At 57.4% G+C, this 16591-nt stretch overlaps 1 protein-coding gene across 1 annotated transcript in view; it reads right to left on the reverse strand.

The window, feature by feature from the left end:
• RTEL1 (regulator of telomere elongation helicase 1) overlaps window positions 1–15959 on the reverse strand; it is a 30123-nt gene extending 14164 nt beyond the window's left edge. Inside the window, 10 exon segments of the mRNA XM_039236943.1 lie at window positions 7564–7717; window positions 8574–8639; window positions 9141–9225; window positions 9937–10012; window positions 12522–12582; window positions 12782–12863; window positions 13451–13544; window positions 13828–14023; window positions 14952–15201; window positions 15881–15959. Coding sequence (XP_039092874.1) covers window positions 7564–7717; window positions 8574–8639; window positions 9141–9225; window positions 9937–10012; window positions 12522–12582; window positions 12782–12863; window positions 13451–13544; window positions 13828–14023; window positions 14952–15053 — 916 coding nt within the window. The 5' untranslated portion in view covers window positions 15054–15201; window positions 15881–15959.
• Between the last annotated feature and the right edge of the window lie 632 nt (window positions 15960–16591).

Genomic DNA, 16591 nt, shown 5'->3' on the forward strand with positions numbered 1-16591 from the left:
CCAGGCGGGGGCAGGAAACGCATGGACGACGAGGAATGGAGTCCCCTCAACAGCTGGTGGGGCCACGCTAACAGCTGAAGAACGGACCAAGTTCAGTGACGACGAGGCTCACACCACAGACTGTGCGGGAACACAAGTACCCACTGGCGACATTAAAAACTACTCTCCTGAGGGGCGCCTGGGTGGCTCAGTCGGTTGGGCGTCCGACCTTGGCTCAGGCCAGGTCATGATGTCCTGGTTTGGGAGTTCAGGCCCCGTGTCGGGCTCTGTGCCGACAGCTCGGAGCCTGGACCCTGCTTCGAATTCTGTGCCTCCCCTTCTCTCTGTCTCTCCCCCACTCATTCTCTCTAAGAATAAATAAACAAAAAAAAATTAAAAAAACAAACAAAAAAACTACTCTCCTGAGGGGGACAAGGGACCAATAACCAGATGAGAATAAAGTCAAATTTCCAAATTTGAAAATTGGAAAAATAAAGGGAAAAAAAAAATCAAGCATCTATCCTGCTCTTCCTATAAAAACAGTATCACCAGGGGCGTCCACGTGGCTCATTCAGTTAAGTGTCTGACTCTCGATTCGGCTCAGGTCATGATCCCATGGCTTTGCGGGTTCAAGCCCCGCGTCAGGCTCTGCTCTGACAGTGTGGAGCCTGCTTGGGATTCTCTCCCCCTCCTCTCTGCCCCTCCTGATCTCTCTCTCTCAAAATAAATAAACATTAAAAAATATTTTATTTTTTTATTTTTATTTATTTTTTTTATTTCTAGGAGAGAGAGAGACAGTGTGAGCAGGGGAGGGTCAGAGAGAGAGGGAGTCACAGACTGAAACAGGCTCCAGGCTCTGAGCTGGCAGCCAGCCCAGAGCCCGACGCGGGGCTCGAACCCACGAACTGCGAGGTCGTGACCTAAGCGAAAGTCGGACGCTTAACCGACTAAGCCACCCAGGCGCCCCTAAAAAATATTTTAAGTTTTTAATTTCAGTGATATCCAATTTATCTTTTTTGTCCTTTGTGGTTGTTAGTTGGTGTGATTTTTTTTTAAGTTTTATTTATTTATTCACAAAAGTAATCTCTACATGCAATCTGGGGCTCAAACTCATGACCCTGAGATGAAGTGTCACATGCTCTGCCGCCTGAGCTTGCTGGGCGCCCTGGCTGGTGGCATTTGAGGCCACTGCCACATGTGCCGTCCTGGAGACTGACACCGAGGGGAACGGGCCTCAGGTGTGGGGGGTGCTGAGTGGCCTCCTTCCAGGGAGGACGGGGTGGAGAGGAGAGGAAAACAGTAACTGTGAAGAGACCCCCACACGAATGGCCTCGCCTCGGCCGACGGTCCTAAGTCACACACAGCTGGCGGGAGGGGACAGGAAGGGCGCCCCACCTGTGCTCCTGTTCCCAGGCCCGGAGCACAGCACATGCATCCCGATTAAGGCACGTGCCACAAAGGCCTTCTCAGCCTTCCTCCCAACTCTCAAGGGTTTTCAAAAACAAGGAAAGTCCGAGCAAGTCCCAGATCACAGCTGGCTGAAGGGAGGTGGCTGGTGTCACATGGTTTCTGGGCCAGAACAAGGACATCAGGTGAGAACTAAGGATATCGGTCACTCCACACCCACGGGATGGCCATTTCCAAAACAAAATCCATATTCTTGAAACAACTGAAAAAGCCTTCAACTTCAGTCCTGGGAGAAAAGCAAACAACCATCGTATCGAGAGACTCTGGCAGAACGGAAAAGCCCAGTGGGGCATTCTGGTGACAAGGCTGCGGGGGCACAGGTCTCTGCCCACTGCCGATGGGAGTGCAAACGGTGCCCGGCCAGCAGCACGCTCCCCTGCAGACGGCGCCCCGAACCCGGAGCCGGGCCCGTAGAAACAGGTGCCGCAGCAAGTGTGCACCACACTACCCTCACAGCTGCTTGCGATCAGGGGGTGTCGGACACGGGGCATCCGCAGGGGGAGCCGGGCAGCCGAGGGCGGGGAGCCCCTATACCGGAGGCCCAAACACGCGTCTCCAGGGAGCACACAGCCCCGCGTGCAGGGGAGAAGCGGGAGTAACACAGGCCTGTGTCTGCTGCTTTCGTGGGAGAAATAAAGCCAAAAACAAAAAACAGAGCAGAGACGAACAAGACCCTTCTCAAGCAGACTATGACTTTTGGACCCATGTTAACATTTCAAACGCTCAAGAAAAACCAAAGGAATACTAAAAATCAACAAGGAGAAAAATGGAGTTAAGAAGCGAAGTCTATGAAAACAAGGAGCCTGCAGTGATGGGGAAATGACTGCAGAGCCGGAGGGCATGACCGAGCCCCCGACGCCACCGGGACCGCGTGCGCTCACACTAACGACAGAACGGACACGAGCCAGTGTTCAGCTCTGGTGACGAAACCTGCCTTTCTCACGGATGGGCGAGCTGTCCTCAAACAGCCGTCTGGCTCTTCCAGGATAAAACAAGGAAGCAGAATTGGGGAAAACATGAACCGGCTTCTTCCGCTATCAAACAAGGGAGGGGCACCTGGGTGGCTCAGTCAGTTAAGCGCCTGCCTTCAGCTTAAGTCACGCTCTCATGGTTTGTGAATTTGTGTCGGGCTCTGTGCTGATGGTGCGGGTCCTCTGTCCCTCTCTCTCTCAGCCCCTCCCTAACTCGCTCTCTCTCAAAAATAAACAAACATTAAAAAAAATCTTCTTAAGAGAAAAAAAAAAAAGGATGCATCAGGGCGTCTGGCTGGCAATTCTTGATCCCAGGGTGCTGAGTCTGAACGCCACAGTGGGTATAGAAACTACTTAAACAAATAAATGAAGATGACAAAGTGGAGGGTAATACCGGCTTGGACGGTGAGAGAGTGAGGAGGCCTCAGACAGAGCTGGCGCGTGGGCAGCAGTGTCCTGGGCCGCGTAGTGGAGCAAGCCACCTTCCACACGGGGCAGTTCCAGTTCAGAAATGAACAGCATCGAGGGGTGAGAAGACACACCATTTTGCGAACATTACAGTCATCATTAATTCAGAGAAGAATCACGAACAGACGCCACAGATTACTGAGAACTGACAAACGGAAGAATAGTAACTTCGTGGCAGAAGCCCTGGCGGTCATCACCGACGGAGCGGTCACGGCTGACGTGGCCGATGCAGCACAGACGTGCTGAGCTTTGCTTGTGATGCAAGCCGAACGCCGTGCACTCCTGAACTGAGTCACAAGGACACACCTCACACACCCAAAGGCCAGCCTTCCAAAGACGCCGAACCACAGAAGAGGACACATGTCCAGATTGCGGCTCTCGGGCCACAGAGACACAGCTACGCCATGGCTCCCAGACCACGACGTTTGCTCCGGCTGCGTCTCAGGCTACAGGGAGGGCAGCTGGGAAACCACCAGCAAGAGTGCACGATCGCTGCTGCTTTCCTGGCGAGGGCAGGGCACGGTGGCCGCGCGCCTCCTCGTTCTTGGGGCCACGCGTGGGACAGAGTGAAAGGAAGGACTCACAAAAAGGGACAGTCTGTCCATGGAGCAAAGAGGCTAATCAAAGGGGACAGAATGTTAGCAAGTGGGAATCTGGGCAAGGGTCAGCCAGTCCTTTATACCTTCAAATTATCTGTAGGTAGGATATTATTTCAAGATAATCATTATAAAAAACAAGAAATACTTCAAAACAAAATATAAGACATGAAACAATACAAGTCAGATTTTCAAAAATTCAGAAACGAAGTTACAGAACTCAAAGAGAATTAGGAAGAAACAAAAACTTATTTTTAAAACGAAGAATAAATCAGAAGGAAAACAAAAACGGAGGCCTGCCGCAGTGACTTCAGAGAAACAGAAGAAAGGGGACAATTTTTTATCAGTCAGAAAAGAAACAGAGAAGGACTTGAGACACTGGGAAGTTCTGAACTCAGGTAGAGGAGGCCCTCCCCGCATCCCTGAAGAAGCAACCCGAAGCCCAGAGCGAGCGGAGCACAGCAGGCCCGGAGCCTCCGCGGACTGAGGGGTCTGAAGCCACACACTGAGGGGCACATCGCAGATGGACCGTATCAATCCAGAAAAATCGACATTGAGACACGACAAAGTCACTGCACTTTAGAGAGCTCTAAAAGGGCAAACAATTTAAAATACAATTTTCAAGATAACAAGGTCTAAGAAAAGCACAAGACTACCCACGCAGTTGATCCACTGCTAGGTGACCTCGCAGAGAAGCACGTAGCTGCTTATTCAAACACACACGTGTCTGGGTGTTGAAGATAACGGATTTAGTGATTCTGATCAAGGGAAATAGTTCAATGGGCACAGGCAGGGCTCCGTGGGGGACAGACCAGCCCTTGTGAGGCTGAGGGCCCTGGGGCCACGCCCGTCTGCAGGGCAAGCTACCGCTAAGAATGATATGCTGCCTGCCTTTCTCTTTGTTCTCTCAGGAAGACACCGTGGAACTTTCCAGAGGCTACATGTGGGAGGCTGACAAAGGCCCTCAAGCAGGTTCATGTCCTGGTCCCGGGAAGCAGTGACTATGTCACCTTCTGTGGCTAAAGGGACTCTGCAGACATGATTGAGTTAAGGGCCCTGAGATGGGGAGATCAGCCTGATGATCCAGGTGGGTCCCCAACGAACCACAGGCGCTGCACAGGGAGGGAGGAAGTGAAGCTAGAGAAGTGAGAACGGAAGCAGGGGCCAGAGTGACGCAGGGCCGGGCGCCAAGGCCGGCAGCGCCTCTAGAGCTGGAAGGGCCAGGAAGGACCCCCCACCCCCGCCTCCAGAGGAAGGTGGCTCTGCTGACGGGCATGGACGTCAGAGAACTAGAAGGTGACACTGTGTCGCCTGGCGCTGCAGCCTGTGGTCACACCTTACAGCTGCCATGGCAAACAAGCATAGCACGTGATGGGTGACCGCACACCAGAACAAGAGCAGAAAGTTATCAGGCGCAACTGTCTTTGATAAAGCCAGATTATTAAACAGATCTTTTAAACTGGAAGACAATACCACTCTTTCAATTTTTAAAATACAGTTGTTTTTTTAAGAAAACTGTTCTTGGGGGGGCGCCTGGGTGGCTTAGTCGGTTAAGCGTCCGACTTTCGCTTAGGTCACGGTCTCGCGGTTCGTGGGTTCGAGCCCCGCGTCGGGCTCCGTGCTGACTGCCAGCTCAGAGCCTGGAGCCTGTTTCAGTCTGTGACTCCCTCACTCTCTGACCCTCCCCTGCTCACGCTGTCTCTCTCTCTCAGAAATAAGTAAACCATTAAAAAAAAAAAAAAATACATTAAAAAAAAAAAGAAAAGAAAACTGTTCTTGGGGCACCTGGGGGGCTCAGTCGGTTAAAGCGTCTGATTTCGGCTCAGGTTATGATCTCATGGTCTGTGGGTTTGAGCCCTGCGTTGGGCTCTGTGCTGAGAGCTCAGAGCCTGGAGCTGCTTCACATTCTGTGTCTCCCTCTCTCTCTGCCTCTCCCTCTCCCTCTCCAAAATAACTAAACATTAAAAAATTTTTTAAAAAGTAAGGAAGTGGGGGAGAGAGAGAGAGAGAGAGAGAAAGAAAAGAAAGGAAAGGAAGGAAGAGAGTCGTTATTTATGTTAATATGTTACGACTGAATCATGTTCTCAAAAAGACCCGTTTAATTCTAACCCGTGGTGCCTATGAATGCGACCGTACTTGGAAACCGAGTGTTTGCAGATGTGACCAAGTTAGGATGAGGTCACCATGGACGGGAGTGTCCCTACTGCAGTGACCGGTGTCCTTACCAGAGGGACACTTGGACACAGACACACGGGGGAGAAAGCCGCGTGAAGATGGAGCCAAGGCCGGAGTGACGTGTGTGCAGGCCGGGAACTGGCAGCAGCCGCGGAAGCCTGGAGACAGGCCTGGACAGACGCCCCAGGACGCAGCCAACAGGTGGGCCCCAGGGCTGTGACGGCGCAGTGCTGTCCCGGCCTACCTCCCCGCGTACGGCAGCCCTGCAGCCTCGCTCAGCGTGTCACGGCTTGGGATTCAGAAGAATAAATACATTATTGTGACTTTTTAGTTCTGTTTCTAAGACAGCAATTCTTGACAGAATTCACAGGAAAACAGACCAGTAAGCCTTTTTTATTTTAAATTTTTTAGGTTTAGTTTTTTATTTATTTACTTTGGGGGAGAGAGCGAGAGTACGTGGGTACGTGTGAATTGGGGAGGGGCAGAAAGAGAGGCAGAGAGAGAATCCCAAGCAGGCTCCTTGCTGTCAGCATAGAGCCCAACACAGGGCTTGAACTCATGAACCACGAGTCAGACACCTCACTGATTGAGCTGCCCAGGCGCCCAGAATTCAGGAAAACTAAGAACATAAAGGTCCTGAAACCAACGTCTGAGAACTTCTGCACCAACCACACAAGTGCCGCCCACAAGCCCTCCGTCCACCGGCGCAGGGGTGTGAGGGAGTCGGCGGGGGCCAGGGAGAGACCCACGCCCAGAGGGTAGACGTGGGTGCCCTGGGTGAGAAAGGTGCACACAGAGCCCGCACAGGGGCCTCTGCTCCCTCTGGAGCCTGTTCAGTCTCTGACGCAAAGAGAGCAAGGAAGCCCCCGACCCCGCCTGTGCCCCAAGCCCGACGGCAGGACACATAAAGCCTCTGGAGACACCAGAGTGCAGAGCGCAAAGTTCTAGAGCCACAGCCACAGAATGGGGATGCACCTACGGCAGAGCACTCTGCTGAAACAGGCCTGGGTCCTCACCAGCCCCTGACAGACGCCATGCAGAGTCTCCGCACCAACTAACCATGCCCACTACACGCAGGTACATCCAGCACAATTAGCCTTGTGTTCAGGAAAACACCAGAAGGGGACTGTGAGGAGAGTAAGCCATATATGAATGATTCTCACAGCTGGGGCACCTGGGGGCTCAGTCAGTTAAGTGTCCGACTTCGGCTCAGGTCATGATCTCAAGGTTTGTGGGTTCAAACCCCACGTCGGGCTCTGGGCTGACAGCTCAGAGCCTGGAGCCTGTTTCAGATTCTGTATCTCCCTCTCTCTCTGACCCTCCCCTGTTCACGCTGTCTCTCTCTCTCTCAGAAATTAAAAAATGAAACAAAACACGAATGATGTTCATGGGTCATTGATAAGTGACATACTTCACAGTTAATACGTGTGGCTTTCGTTTTTATACGGTAGAGTCTGTACTGCTCGAAAAGTGTGGCAAGGTCTTCAGAGGATCCTAGAATGGTCAGGGGACACCCGCTCCCCACTCCATGAAGCCCTGAGATCCTCTTAACATAATTCACCTCAGGGCACCCGGGGGGCTCAGTTGGTTAAGCGTCTGATTCTGGCTCAAGTCACGGCCTCACTGCTCGTAATTTCAAGCCCCATGTCGGGCTCTGTGCTGATGGCTTGGAGCCTGGAGCCTGCTTCCGATTCTGTCTCTCTGCCCCTCCCCCACTTATGCTCTGTTGCGCTCTCTCTCTCTCTTCCCCTCAAATATAATGTTTAATAAAACATTAAAAAAGTAGCAATTAAAAAAAATGTTCACCTTGCCCCCAAACAATGAGTGGAAGGTGGCTCTGGGAAGACTCTGGCCCCCGGGACCGAAGCCCACCTTGCGGCCTGTCTCGTTTCCCACCGTCAGCTCACCTGAGGCAGCAGCGTCCGCACCAAAGTCGAAGCGGAGCTCGCCCTGCTGCACCACCCTGGTCTGTTCCTCCAACACCTGGTCTATGGCATCCAGTCCAGAAGCCACGTCCTGGGGGGTCAGGTCGAAGGACGCCGACTCCTCACACATCTTCTCCTGAGAGAGCAGCACACACACTACAGCCAAGTGGGGCGGGGGCTCAGGGGCCCAGGAAGCTGAGGTGGGGATGGGGGTGCCGGGGGTACAGGAAGCAGAGAGCCTCCCAGGCCCACCCCACGGTCTCTAAGGCCGGGTCACACACTGGTCCAAAGATGGCCGTCCAACAACACCAGTGTCTGAAACTTCATAAGCGGAAACTTTCCCATTAAAATATAGATTTCTGGGGGCGCCTGGCTGGCTTAGTTGGAAGAGCACGTGACTCCTGATCTGAGGATCGTGAGTTCAAGCCTCAGATTTGGAGTACAGATTACTTTAAAAAAATAAACTTTAAAAATACATAGATTTCTGGCTCTTCTCAGAAGTCGTATCTGGCCCACTGGACCCACCGTCCCCCGAAACAGCAACACCCGGAACCAGGGGGGGCCTGAGAGTGGCCATCACTGTGCGGGGACACGAGGCTCCGAGCACCCGCGTGGCCTCCCCCCAGGGCCCTGGTCCAGGCCAGCCAACCCTGCAAACAGGGCAGGGGCCCCAGGCGCGTGTGAAGCAGGGTGCAGGGGCGAGAGGGGGCACGAGGCAGCCTCTCTGAGCCAAGTCTGGCTACGGTCACCGACAGGAGCGTCGGGCCAGGAGGCCGCCCAGACACCAAGAGAACAAAACAGACGGGGGGGGGGGGGGGGGGCCCTGGGGGCCTCTAAGTGGGAAGGGGCCCCAGGGCCGGCCAGCGTGCTTTGCCCGGGGCTTGGACACAAAGGTCTGCACTGCTCCCCGCGGGAAGGCGGCAAGGAGAGGTGTGGCAGAAAGGTCACCCACGCACTCACCACATTGTGAGCTAGGTCACCCACGCACTCACCACATTGTGAGCTTCGTCAAAAATCACAACTGTCCCCTTCAGATCAATGCTGTGTGCCCGGCGGCTCTGCAGCGAGGGGAAGGACTCAGGGCTGGAGCCGAGAGGCAGGGTCGCGCCCCCCCTCCCCCCCCGCCGCTGCCACACGCCGCCACACGCTGCGGGAGGCGCAGGGAAGCCCCTCTCGTTCCACCCACCCACCACGGAGCTGGCCTTCAGGTGTCCCTTCTGGTGACACACACGGCACGAGGGAGCAGGAGCGACCCCACCCCGTGCCCCCCTGTAGCCACGGAATGGAGAGGCGCTCCCCCGGGGCAGGGTGGGGCGGCCTGGGTGTGGGCTCGCACTAGAATTTGTTGAGTTTTCAGACAATAAAGTGCCCATTTTAAGTGTGCGGTTGGAATTGGACAGATGTGAGTGAGCCCCACGGAGCAGTCGCCACACACGCCTGCTGCTCTGGGCAAGGGTCTGATCTTAGAAACCGAACCAGCAAAGGCCCCGCCAGCCCCCGCGAAGCTAGGGACACCGGCCCACGTCAGCTCTCGGCAGCTACGCGAGCAGACACCTCACCTTGGCGTCCAGCAGGTAGTTGTACGGCGTGAAGATGATGTCAGCCTGCTGCTTCAGGTTCCGAGACAGGTAGTAGGGGCACAGCCTGCGGGGGTGGGGGGCTCGCTGCACCACGGCTCATGCCACGAGTCTTTGACCGTGGGAAGGAATTACCGATTTAAGTTCTACATGAACAGGGCTGCCTGGGTGACTCAGTCGGTTGAGTGTCTGACTTCAGCTCAGGTCATGATCTCGCAGCTCATGAGTTCGAGCCCCACGTCAGGCTCTGTGCAGACAGCTCAGCGCCTGGAGCTGCTTCTGACTCTATGTCTCTCTCTTTCTCTGCCCCTCCCCCACTCACACTCTCTCAAAAATAAATGAATCTGCATTTAAAAAATCTAAGATAAAAGAAAAAAATTCTACATAAACAACCCCAACCCTACTCTTAGGTACAGAGGTGAGGCAATCAGAAAGAAAATATTCAACCCTGACTTAGCTCGAAGTCAGCTCGAAGCTCTGAAGCCAGAGGCTGGCACAGACGTCAGAAAGCATGTTCTGTGGAAACCAGCCACGTGGAAAGGGCAGGTCCGATGCCACCGGCTGCCGGAAGCCACGGCGTTTCTTCCGGGAGGCCAGGGCTGCCCAGTGGCATGGCGGTCCCCTTGGAGACAGTGACGCTTTCCCCACCTGTATTCCTCAGAACAGCTTCCGTTTTTCACACGAAGCCACTGTTAGCTTTATGGCGGCTGGTTGTGGCCCCGCCAGGCCCCGCCCCGGAAGGACACTGCAGCCGCTGCCTGGCTGGGAGGAGCCTTACCTGTGCTTGTTCCCACTTCTGACCAGGTCCTCAATGTCCAGGATGGATGTAGTCAGCTCTTGCTCCAGGCTCTTTTCTGAGGAAACAGGAAGGAGTAAAGACGTGTCCTCAGGCCCTGAGGCCCACAGACCCCAGAGGGGCTCCCTGAAAAGCAGGGCTCCCACACAGCGAGCAGCGGGTGCAGCTACCCCAAGACGTTCCCTCAGGGCAGGGCAGGGGCACGCACCCCCCTGGGGACTCACCAGAGAGAATTCCTGCCCCGTGAGTCTGAGGGTCACCTTGAAAGGACCTGAGACCTGAAGCGATCCTTAGGGAGCCCTGCCCTGTACCTCAAAAGGTGCTGCTGGCCTGAGACTGACAAATAGGAGAGGGGACCCCTGGGAACTTGAGGGTTACAGGCCTGGAGGGGGTGCACAGTCCCTCAGCGGGCCACTGCCATCCCAGATGCTGTCGAGGCCGTGCCCCGGGAGCATCTGTCTTACTACTAGGCTTCAGTCTGGCACCAAGCTGCTTTCTCACCTCACTCCCCCCAAATGTCAACAGTGCAGGGAGCACAAAGCAGAGGCAAGACAGACAGGAGAGCTGGGGGGACCTGAGGCAGAGCCCACCTGACGCCTGACAGACCCAGGGCCCCTTCCTCGGGATAGCAGCCCATAAGCACCACTCCCTGCGGGCTGTCCAGCTGGCCCAGGGCAGAAAGCTGCTCCAGAAGAGACGCAGCACACCCCCGACTGGGGCTCTGGAACCCTCTGGGAAGGTGCCTTAACCCAGCCACTCGGGAGCCCATGCCCAGGCTGGCGGGACCAGCGCTCTCCTCTAAAAAACTCCCCAAGGCCCCAGCAACCTCCTTTGGAAACAGGCTCCTGGCCCCCAGCCTCACTGTGGCAGCTTCCAGAGCCAGTCCTTCAATGCAAAAGCCAGAACACAGTGACCCGACCCCAAAATGCCTCCGAGGACAGCAGGGAGAGAAGCTGGGAGCTGAGCACCGCCATAGCAACAGAGCAGCCAATCACAGGCTCTGTGGCAGGCCGGCCCGGAGCTCAGACACCTTCCTGGGGGAGGGGGCCCCCAGCCAGGATGGACCCCAGCACGCAGATGCTGCAGGTGGTCAGCAGGGCCCTTTGTCCACCCAGATGCAGCCCAGGCAAGACTCCGGCTCTGCCCCGCTCTTCTTCCTCCTACACGTGCCTCTCCTCCCTTCAGGCCCTCCCGCAGCCCCTGCGCGCTCTCCCCAGGGCTGGGCAGCTTCTAGGGTTGCCCCCTCACGTCCCCCCACAGCCCACGGCAGGGGGCACAGGAGGCGGACACACGGGGCTCCGACAGGACACGCGGCGAGAACCAGAGCAAAATGAGGCTGGGGTCAGGTGAAGACAGATGGAGCCTGGAGCCAGGAGGGCAGCTCGGACGGCACCCCCACCCCGCCATGCGGGGCTGGGGAGAGCAGGGGGCAGTCTGCAGCGAGGGGACAAGCACGCACCAGCTCCAGCATCCCCTCCTCGGTGGGCTAAGAGTGTCCCTCGGCTCCCACTCTCCTCGGCTCCAAAGCAGCACTGATATCTTGTGAGTGCTCTCGGGCCCATGTCGCCTCTGTGCCAGGATCTGAGTCCCAACCCAGAGGCGAGAAACAGGGACCCCACCCCACCCCCACAAGCACAGAGCCCTAGCTGCAGAGAGGAAACTGTAAAGGCCATACCCCAGAGAAGCCCCTCCACCACCGCTTCGGGCTCCAGAAGTCCCTGACAGGTGCAAGGCGCGGCCACACCATGGGAAAAGCAAAAATCAGGAGATTTGGAGGCAAGGGCACCACTGCCAGCCCTCCACTCTGGGCCCAAGGAGAGGAAGTAGTACGCGTCAAGGCCGTGGGCACCCACGGCCACACGCATCAAGCCACACTAGAGCCAGCTGTTGTCATGAGCCTGTGCTGGTCGCTTCAGCCACCTCTGGGAGAGGCTGCCCTCCCCACAGCACCGAAGGACGGAGCACTCCCCGGCCACACCCAAAGGACACATGCCAAAATGAGCAGAAGGAATAGTGGGTAGAGGAGTCTGGGAGACTCCAGAAGCTTCCAGAACACCCTCCCCGGGCTAACTCCCCCAGAACGAGCCGAGACTACATGTGAAATGCTGTCTACTGGGAGGCTCGCCAGAAGCCCAGTGCCCAGGGCTTTTGCTGAGGGAGTGGTCACGCAGGCAGCCCTGGCTGGAGAGCACCCCAATTCCAGACTCTGCTCAGCATAAACCACATTGTCCGCAGAGTTTAGGTCCAGAGAGCCCGTATCAGGGAATGGTGAACCCCTGAAATCCTAGTTCCCAGACACCACCGTTGCCAGCCTCGCCAGGAGGCCCCCCCTGGGATGGCAGCCTCTCCTGCCCCCGAGTCTGAGCCCTTCTACACACAACCCAATGCAGGTCCACAGCCAGGAGACAGTGCCCTGGACCACGTCGCCTAGTTGAGCCCGTGGTCACTCTGGAGCCCAAAGGGGAGAGCCAGCAGCCCCAGGGGCCTAAGAGGCTGCACACCCTCCATGCCCACCTGGCTGTACACCGAGCGACCAGCAGGAGTGGCTTTCACAACCCCCCTCTTACCTTCTACATTGTTGTAGAAATGACAAGACCGACTGGCCACCTTCTTCCGGCACAAGTGAATCTGGGAGAAAAAGGAAGCAGGCCCAGCTGGCACAACGGCAAAGAAAGGACAGCGCGCTGGGCCAGCCAGGGGGCACCCTGCCAAGCGTGCTGCCCCGCATATGGAGACCGAGTCCTGTTCCAGCCCTGCCCCCGCCAGTGCGTCACCAGGCCATCCCGCAGGGGCACAGCCACGGGAAAGTGCCACCCCAGGAGCCCACCTGCATGTGGTTACTCTCCTGCTTCTTCACCTCAGGGTGGATACACAGCTGCTCCCGGGAACCCAGCACACACACCCTGGGCCTGACAGAAGAGAGAGCCATGGGGTCCAAGAACTAGAGGGCACCAGCCCCCAGTGCCATCCAGCAGCAAGAGCACGTGCCGTGGGGGCACAGCGGGAGACAGGCCTCACCGTGCACCCAGGGAGCCAGAGGGAGTGGCTGGGGCAGAAAGAGGCCTCAGGCTTGGGGGGCACCCTCTCTGCTGCATCGCCCAGAGTGAGTAAGAAGACAAGGGAAGGGACTCGGGGCAGAGCAGAGGAGACCCCCACCAACTCCATGCTCCCCCCACGGAGGCTGGGGCAGGACACCAGGACCTCCATCGCTCTGTGGGGCTCCAATATGAGGCAGAGCCTCCTCTCTTCCCGTGCCCGCCACAGTGACACACCCATGGCTGACACCACACTGCTTCCTAGGACCCTGGGCTGCTGCTAAGCTGGTTGCTTTCTTATAATCAGTGGGCAGCAGGAGCAGCCTGGCCCTCGCCGCAGCCCCGTACATGGAGCAGATGGTACCCTCCGGGTGGGTACGGAACACCACTATAAACCACCTGGCCAAGGCCAACCCCTCCCCCATTTCTTGGAGGCAGGGGTGAATGCCCCCTGACCCTACCGGTAGGAGGTGTTCCGAAGCTCGCCGATGACCTGAGTGAGCTGTGAGTGGGTCCTGGACGCATAAATGATCTTTGGGATGTCCGAGTAGCAAGCTGCCCAGGCACAAGGAAGCAGGACAGGTCAAAGTTTCATGAGACAGTGTTCTCGTGTGATGTTCACCCAAGGGCACCCGGCTAACTTGGCCCTGAGTACCTGGCCACGGGAGTGAGCTAAGTGGATGTCCACGGTGCTCTAGTCTGACCACGTGGCTCTGACCTTAGGCTCCCGGCCGGAGCAGCCACGATATTCCTTGTTCAGCTCTACACCCGAGCCTCGCCAGCCCACTCCACCCCTGCGCTTCTCTGTGGAGCCCAGAGGGGCCGAAAGGAGCCTCACCCGTGCTGTCTCCATTGGAAGTGGCATCTCCCCAGGATGACAAGGTGTGATTGACAAAAAGCTCCCCGTGTCCCCTCTCGGCAATCTTCCGGGCGGAGATGGTGTCGCGGAGGTGCTCCCGCCAGGCCAACGTGGTGCAGAGGAGGCACAGTGTCTTCCCCGTGCCCGTGGGGCTCTCCAGGATGCCATTCACTTTCTGAACACGGTCAGGAACAAGGTCACAGGGAAGCAGGGAGAGGCACTACAGACCACACAGCCCACCTGAGACTGGTCTGGCCCAGTTCCGTTCAGACAGAGCCACCCAGCAGGTGGCAGAAGGCCTGAGAACAGTGGACAAATGGGCAATGCTTCTGCTCTCAAACCAAAAGCCAAAAGCCACAAGGTCAATTCAGCCCTCGTTGGCAAACAATTTGCAAAGCGTTACCCAAAGTATTTGTCAGCATAATATAGTGAAACGACTAATTAGGTGCCAAGTTTCAAGACAGAAGACTGTTCTGGGACTTGGGATGAGGGCATTCACATGTGTAAAGGGAACCTGACGACCTACATAGGCCCACAGGTACCTCAGACGGGCGCCTGAGCAGCAAACCTGGGAAGACTCAAAGGCACATCAGCAAGCTGTGTCCCTCGCTCCCGGGAATGGGCGCCAGGCTCCTCACCGCAGGAGTCTGTGCCCCAGACAGCAGCCAGAGCCCCTCAGGGGCTGGGGGCTTCGGGAGGGGGCAGAGAGCACGCTACGAGAGCCAGCAGAAAGCTTTCTGTCCCGCCTTCCTGCACACCCCTGGGGTTTGGAGACCTTCCAAAATTAGGGCTGGGCACTGACTACCCCTCCACGTGGAAATACTTCCTCCAGATCCTCAGACGGCCGGCTGTTCTTCCAAACTGGCCTCGGCTCAAACGCCACTTCCTCAAACGGCCTCAAGGTGCTCCCAAGCCTATGACCTCATGACCCTCCATTGGAGCGAGAACTGTCTTTTTCTCTGTCATCTCTCCTAGAACGCCAGCCTCATTTATGACTGAGTCCTGCATCCAGAGGGAGACCTCGTCCCCAGTAGGGCCCAGCGGGAGTGAAAAGGAAGGTGGACCCACTCCCAGGGCACAAAGCCCTCTGCCTGCAGCTGTACCTTCTGCAGACACTCCAGGACCCTGCTCATGTACTCCTCCTGGCATGGGTACGGCTGGAAGGGGAAGTCCACCGTCACGCCATTCAGGGCTATCTTGGGCATGCTGGCCTGTTCCCAGCAAGGCACACAGGTTGGCTGATACGCAGGCTGTGGGACAAAACCCCTCCGAACATCTCAGGATCGTGGCCACTGCAGGGAAGTGATGCCAGCTGGCAGCTCTAGGACGCGACCCTGTTCTCAGCAGGAAGCCCTACGGCACAGAGACGGATGACAAGACCTGCTTGTAGCTGGCCTTTCCGGAGTGCCAGGCCACTTCACAGACCGAGCAGGCCCTCCCTCCTGCCAGGGGGAAGGCAAGCCTGTGATGTCCTATCTGAAGGAGCTTGGGGAGATGAGGAACCCACACGTCAGCCCTGCCTCCTTCTCCCGACGCCCGCGCCTCCGCCCTGCCCAGGGAGAGTCGACCAGACCCATGGAAATATCGGGAGCCGGAGCCGGGCACAGTCCCACGTGCTCCGCCTGCAGTAATCCACTTAGTGTCACCGGAGCTGGGGAGGCCAGGCCCCTGGCTTGGGCTGGCCTCAACGTCCGGTCCCAGTCTCGCCTGGACACTGGAGCTAACGCACAATTCGCGTAAACACGGAATGACGGCACTCCCCGAGGGGCCCGGTCGCAGGGGAAGCACCGCCCGGGAACCGGCTCCGCACCGTGCGGGACGCAGGCCAGGGGCGCCGCAAAACTACCGGCCCCAAAAGGCCGAGCGGCAGAAGGGCGAACGCGAGGGCCCGAGGCGGCGCGGAGCCTGTCGGGAGCTGCAGTTTCGGGAGGCGCCGCTCGCGTAGAAGGACCCGTTCCAGGGTCCGTGCGACTCACGGCCTAGCCTGTGTCCGCGGGGAGCCTTGCACGACCCGGGGTCTGCAGGAATTTACCCCAGTTCCGCCGAGGCACCGCCACCGCGTCTCCTCCACCGCCAGCCGGTTCGGACTTGGCGGGCTGCGTCGCGCAAGCGTCACTGAACGCGCGCACTTCCGTCCCCAATTCCGGTCCGCTGTGCGTAGCTCCCCGCGGAAACGGTTCCGCAGCGCAGGGTTCCGCGCGCTTGGTTCCAGGCCCCACCCTACCCCTGCCGTAGCCCCTGAGCCTGGGGACCGGCACCTCCATCGCCCGGAGGCAGAAATCTAGGGTTCCGGTCGTCTCCTCCCTCGATGCCATTCCCGCCAGAGCCTGCATTCCACCACCCCTCCTGGGCCAGGCCCCCTGGGTTGTCCGGACAATGGCACAAGCCTTCGGATTGGTTTGCTGTGATCCCCTCTCCCCTTTACTCCCCAAGGGCTGCTCTGTCTGGCCTTGAGAGCCTCAGCTGCCTTTCTAGCCAATGTCCCCCACTGGTCGGGGGGGGCCCTCTGACTCCCCAGAGGAGTGCTGGCAGTCAGCACTGGGGCCCAGGGGCCTGCACAGCTCTGGAGGGTGTAGGTGCTTTCGGCGACTGCAGCCCGTCCCAAGAGGCAGCAGCCAGCTGGCAGCACTGACCTCAGAGCTTCTCATGGGCTCTGTTTAATGCCCAGATGTGTGAGAGATCGGGGTTAGGGAAGCACAGGGCACACTGGCATTCCCCCCGCTCACCTTTTCCACCTGAGGGG

Source organism: Hyaena hyaena, unplaced genomic scaffold (genome assembly GCF_003009895.1).
Source record: "Hyaena hyaena isolate Hyena2069 unplaced genomic scaffold, ASM300989v1 scaffold_118, whole genome shotgun sequence".
NCBI classification, from domain to species: domain Eukaryota; kingdom Metazoa; phylum Chordata; class Mammalia; order Carnivora; family Hyaenidae; genus Hyaena; species Hyaena hyaena.